Source organism: Moschus berezovskii, chromosome 14 (genome assembly GCF_049115385.1).
Source record: "Moschus berezovskii isolate FMDL1 chromosome 14, NW_MosBer_1.0, whole genome shotgun sequence".
Classification (NCBI taxonomy): Eukaryota; Metazoa; Chordata; class Mammalia; order Artiodactyla; family Moschidae; genus Moschus; species Moschus berezovskii.
In genome coordinates this window covers 83,270,579-83,277,191 of record NC_142473.1, presented here as the reverse complement: position 1 = coordinate 83,277,191, position 6,613 = coordinate 83,270,579, and the positions used below count along the sequence as shown (strand labels likewise).

At 38.1% G+C, this 6,613-nt stretch overlaps 1 protein-coding gene across 1 annotated transcript; it reads right to left on the bottom strand.

Moving 5' to 3' along the window:
- Nucleotides 1-5,414: 5,414 nt before the first annotated feature.
- LOC148775690 (olfactory receptor 5W2-like) lies at nt 5,415-6,374 on the bottom strand. Its single transcript, XM_088843529.1, has one exon. The coding sequence runs from the start codon at nt 6,345-6,347 to the stop codon at nt 5,415-5,417; it is 933 nt and encodes a 310-aa protein (XP_088699655.1). The 5' UTR covers nt 6,348-6,374.
- Between the last annotated feature and the right edge of the window lie 239 nt (nt 6,375-6,613).

The window sequence follows — 6,613 nt, the reverse complement described above, 5'->3', positions numbered from 1 at the left end:
GAATTGCTGCTTTTGAACTGTGGTGTTGGAGAAGACTCTTGAGAGTCCCTTGGACTGCAAGGAGATCCAACCGGTCCATCCTAAAGGAGATCAGTCCTGGGTGTTCATTGGAACGACTGATGGTGAAGCTGAGACTCCAATACTTTGGCCACCTGACGCGAAGAGCTGACTCTTTTGAAAAGACCCTGATGCTGGTAAAGATTGAAGGCAGAAGGCAAAGGGGATGACAAAGGATGAGATGGTTAGATGGCATCACCGACTCAATGGACTTGAGTATGGATGAATCCTGGGAATTGGTGATGGACAGGGAGGCCTGGTGTGCTGTGATTCATGGGGTCGCAAAGAGTCGGACACGACTGAGCAACTGAACTGAACTGAATTGAGATTTTCTCCAAAATACATGATGCAACTTTGTTTACTAGGGTTGAACATTTTTATTTTAGTGACAAGAAAAGAAAAAAAAACAACTGAGAAAAAGTAAAATATATCTAAGAAACTCATACTGCAAAATATTAGTAAATGTGACTAAACTCGTGATGTTTTCTTGGGTGTGGTTCTATCTTCCGACACATTCAGTCTTGTTTCTGGAATAATTTAGGGCATATTTCTGTTTGTGTCTGAGCTCTGGATTTTTCAACTATTTTGTTCTCAGAAATATGTGACAAATTTGCTAGTGGTAAAGAATTCACCTGCCAATACAGAAGAAGGCACAAGAGATGTGGGAAAGGTCCCTGGGTGGGAAAAATCCCCTGGAGCAGGAAATGGCAACCACTCCCGTATTCTTGCCTGAAAAATTCCATGGGCAGAGGAGCCTGGTGGGTTACCGTCCATGGAGTCACAAAGATTAGGATACACTGAGCAAGCGAACACAACACGGTTTCACTTGTGGGAGCACTGAGACAGAAATATAGATTTTTTTCCTATTATTCTTTTGTCCCTATCTCTTCAGAGTTCAGTCCTATACTTGATTAAATTTTCCCACTCATCCAACATTTATCACATACGCTTAACCAACTCCAACAAAGGCTCACTGTTTTAATTCCATAATAGTGAAAACACAGAGATGCAAAATACTCACATATGCACACCCATTAAATTTATTGTGACAATTAAAAATTCTGTATAAAGATAGGAAAATCCAACGTGACTCACACTGCTCAGAAAGGACCATGTATTCTTGTATAAACTCAGATTTTAAACATAAAAAAGACCTTAATAAACACATTTGCATGTAAAATATTCTGAACAAAATATTCTGAATATTCCTTTCCTCTGATGTATATTCGTTTATTTCATTCATTTACTGGTTTACGTACAGCTGTTCATGTTTATGTTGCTATTTTCAACGTTAATTTAGTGGAAAGAGGTACTGTTTAATACAAAAATGTATATTCAGTTATCTATATGATAAACTCTAAAATCAATGATTGTATGCTTATATAATTTCTCATATCCAGGGTCTCTTTATGGAAATCCTTAGAAGTGGTCTGAGGGACAACAAGAAAACATTATGGAATTGTTGTATACTCTCTATGTTACTAGTATAAAATACCACATATCTAGTATGTTATCTAATTAACTGTAAAGGACATTAAGCAAGATGTGTCAGGCACACACTAGATTATGCCTGAAAGACTTCAGGGGCTTTCCTATTTATTCAGAAATCTGCCCTGGCCACTCGGAGGTGCACAGGATTTCTCTACATTTGCTTGCCATCATTGTCTGCTTCTTCTGCTTGCTGGTTTGCTGCTCTCTCCCTCCAATGCTTTCCATAAAGATAGAATGCTCATGAGACTAAAGCCACCAAAATTGATACATTCCTAAATTTGAAAAAAGGGATTCCTACTGATGAATTGTGACGGATTCTATATTTCATTTGTGTGATGATCCCAATACTAAGATACCAAAGTGCATTCTTGTGGGGAATATTCTTGAGACAATGCTCAAACCATGTAACTAATTGCTAATCATCGTGCATTAATTAAATTCAAGAAACATGCATTTCTGTTACTCAAGTTCTTTAATACCACTGCTGACTTCTCTGGTCCACATTTTGAGGATGTCAAGTTTTCTTTGTTTCTGTCTTCTGATTCCTTTCAAATTAGTTTTCCATCAGGTTTTTCTGAGTCTTCAGGGATACAAAAGTCCCTCCAGTTACATTTTGTTTAACCAAGACATAACTTTAGCTTCTTAAACAAGGCTTCTCCTTCAGATCATGTAGACTCTCTTCCCTTCAATGATTTAAAACTGAGTCTTTGAAACTACACTATTATTACAAATTATGTAACCTAGTTTAGCTCTCAATGGATTTCTGGTCTCATGAAGAATGAGTTCTTTAATAACCAGAAAAAATGTTTTTAGGAGAAATTCTATACAATAGATTCAAGCAAGCAACAATAATTCTTCTATATTTATGGATTTCTAGGTACCCCTAGAGAAGGAAATGGCAACCCATTCCAGTGTTCTTGCCTGGAGAATCCCAGGGACGGGGGAGCCTGGCGGGCTGCCGTCCATGGGGTCACACAGAGTCAGACACGACTGAAGTGACTTAGCAGCAGCAGCAGGTACCCCTGATGTCTTCCGTGGTGGTTAAGGCAATAAAGAATACCTGTGCAATGCAGGAGACTGGAGTTTGATCCCTGGGTTGGAAAAACCTCCTGGAGAAGGGAATGGCTACCCACCCCAGTATTCTTGCCTGGAGAATTCCATGGACAGTGGAGCCTGGTGAGGGATGCAGAGAGTCGGACACGACGAGTGACTAACTGATAACACTGGAACAATAGTACCGAAGCAAGTGTCCACCCGAAAGGTCACGTTCTTAGAATAGCCGTCTGTCCCTAAAAAATTCAGTATTGTGACACAGATTTTAGTGCGTTGCATTTTTTCCCAAGTACACTAAGTTTCCTTGCTGCTGTAGGAAAGATCAGAAGGGCCTGTAGGTGAATAAAGGCATTGTTCAACGTGAAGGGATGACAGAAGTGGTGATTATTGATAATTAATGCATAATGATATATTTTTTCAAGGCACTTTCCATTGCTCTTTATAACCTAACCATTTGTACTTTTTTACCCCCCCAGTTTTATTAATGTGTAATTGACATCATCGTTTTCCTTAAGGTGGATAACATATTTTGATAATACTATGTGAAATGTTAACAGCTATAAAGTTAATAAACAGATCTATTACCTCATATGGGCTTTTCTGGTGGCTCAGTGGTGAAGAAAACTGCCTGTCAATGCAGGAGGTGCATGTTCAATCCCTGCATCGGGAAGATGTCCTGGAGAAGGTAATGGCAACCCACTCCAGTATTCTTGCCTGGGAAATCACAGGAACAGGGTAGCCTGGCGGGCTATAGTCCACAGGGTCATAAAAGAGTTGGACACAATTTAGGGACTAAACAACAACAGCAAACCTCACATAGTTTTCACTTTTGGATTGTGTTGGGAAAATTTAAGATATATTTTCTGAGCAAATTTCAAGTGTACAAAACAGCATTGTCAATTATAGTCATCGCATCGTGCCTTGCTGCTGCTGCTGCTAAGTCACTTCAGTCGTGTCTGACTCTGTGTGACCCCATAGATGGAAGCCCACCAGGCTCCCCAGTCCCTGGGATTCTCCAGGCAAGAACAAAGTCCCCAGAAACTATTTATGTTACAACAGGAACTCTGAACCATCTGATCAACATCAATATTCCCTTCCCCCGACTCCTCTAGCCCATGGAGGGTTCTTTGAGTTCACTCAGGTTCTTTGAATTCAACTTTTTCCATATTAAGGATAATATACAATATTTGTCTTTACTTTGTCTGACTTATTTCACTTAACATAATGCCCTTGAGGTTTATCCATGTTTTCAAAACTATGATTCTATAGGAGAGCAAAATTTGCCACCCCAAAATATGGCTCGTTAGTAGGACAACTATATTGAGCTGAGTATTTTTTTGTGTGCTAAATACTTCTATTTTCATCACTTTACATATATTTTCTTGTTAAATTCCACGAGAATCCTATGGCATTATGGCTATCCCCATTTTATGGTTACTCATTCATTCATTCCACGCATATTTCTTGAATGCTGACTTTTATATACAAGAGATCATTCTAGGTATTACCTGGGTGAAAAAAGGAGCAGTGTGGAGGCCATGATAGGAATCTACCTGCTTAGATTGGAGGTCAGCAGGGAAGGAGCTGGTACTGGCTGCAGGGAAAGGGAGCCAGTGGGGGTAGGGTCAGAAAGGTAGTGGGCAGCAGTTTTTGTGGGTAGGCTGAATATTTTAAGATGCAAGTGACACAGAAAGGTTTTTTCTTTTTAACTTGCCTTAGCTGTCTAAAATAATTTAGATAGATCTCATGCTTCAAAGAAGGATCTATTATCACAGATGGGGACTACAGAGTAGTATGAACTAGGTCTCTTAGACAGGGAGGAAGTTAAAAAATTCTGTTATACTTTCTCTCTATGACTCAATGTTTCTGTGCATCCCAGGAAACATTTGTCTACCAAACATTTGCTCTTTTCACCTCCTGGTGAATGGCCTTCCATTCTTTTTCATTTTCAGACTCCTACCACTTTCTCTTTTGTCAAAGTTATATATGGCTAACATGTAAAGATAAAATGAGATTATATATACCTTCTTCTATCTATCTTTGGAATCCCTCATGTTATGTGGATTCCATCTATGTATGTAAGTAAACATTTTTTTCCTCTTGTTAATCTCTTTCATATAAATTTAGTTATTAGATCTGCCAACATGTACTAGAAGGGTAGAATTAACTTTTTTTCTTCCTTAAAAGTACTTCTAAAAAGTAATGGCCTTGTCCACCTTAAGACCTCTATAATTGTCAGGCCTTCTGCCTGCTAGCTTCTGCTATCACAACATGCATTATTTCTGTTTTACACTCTAATCTCCTTTGGAAGGAGAAGCCTTTGGAAAAAAAAAAAAGACTAGATTTAGGATTTTATTTATATTTATTACCTATTGTTTTTGCTTCATGATGATATTGAGGTTAGTATGAATTATTTGGTATTTACATAATTAATGTTGGTTACTTCAAACAGATAATAAGATTTATTAGTATAGAAACTATTCAAAGTGTCATGGAATACAAAACACTTAAATGCTCAGACTTCATTTAGTAAACACATAATGTACTATAAAAACAGTGAATTGATATTTGAATGAAAGAATGGACAAACATTTAGCAAAACTAGAAAGGCTGAAAAACTTTCTAAATAGAGGGGATATTATTTATAAATTTAAGACATTTAATGAAATATGTAAAATTTCTTAAAATTGAGCTTTAGTAAATTATTGGAGATATCTTTGTTTTTCTTGTAACATTCAAAATAATTTTACAGTAAATAATTTATTTATGCTATAAAGAAAATGCATGGCTGCACATATGCCAAATATAAATATTTAAAACCATCTTTTATTTTTTAGCTTTTCTAGGGCATCTTTGACATCCTTGTTCCGTAGGCTATAGATCAGAGGGTTTAACATGGGAATCACAAGGGTGTAAAACAATGAGGTAATTTTGTCTTGATCTAGAGTGTGGGAAGAACTGGGTCGGAAATATATGAAGAGTATAGTTCCCTGGAAAATTGCCACAGCAGTTAGATGGGAGGTGCAGGTGGAAAAAGCTTTGAGCCTCCCTTCTGTAGAGTGGATTTTCAAGACTGCTACAATGATGTAACAATAAGAAACAAGGACTCCTGAAATGGAACTTAATTCAATAAAACCAAAAACAGTGAATAATGCCAACTCATTGACCCGGGTATCAGAGCAGGAGAGAAGGTAGAGTGGGGATAAGTCACAGAAGAAATGGTTAATCTCATTTGACCCACAAAAGCATAAGCGGAATGCTAATGTCGTGTGTATCAGAACATCTGTCATCCCCATCATATAAACCCCGGCCATGAGCAGGGAGCACACCCCACTGGACATGCTGACCGCATAGACCAAGGGGCTGCTGATGGCCTTGTACCGGTCATAGGCCATGACTGCCAGCAGGAGACACTCAGAATCTGCAAAGATACAGAAAACCAAGAATTGCAGAGCACAGCCATAGAAAGGGATTGATTTGTTTTTGGCTAAAAGGTCTATCAACATCTTGGGACCAATGGCTGTGGAATAGCAGAGGTCACAGAAGGAGAAATGGCTGAGGAAAAAGTACATGGGCGTGTGCAGCTGAGGGTCCAACCTAATTAAAATAATCATTCCAAGATTTGCCAGGAAGTTAATGAGATAAACAAGAAAAAACAGGATAAATAGGGTTACTTTAATCCCAGAGTCATCAGTAATCCCTGAAAGTACGAATTCAGTTAAGGATGAGCAATTTCCTCTTTCCATTCTTCTATGCTTTTCTTTAAATTCTTGAGGAAATGATCAAGAAAAAGATACAGACACGGGTAGCACTTCTGGACGTTTACAGCATATCTGTAAGGAAGAACACAATTTACTTCTGCAATTTTCATTTTGTACTCAGAAAATGACTTAGTGCATAGCCAGTCTTTAAAGAGGCATTGCTCTCTACCTGATAGTTATATAAATATGTGACATAGGCAGTTGAGAAATCTGTTCTAAATCTACATGTTGTTCCCCAGGTATGTTACAAT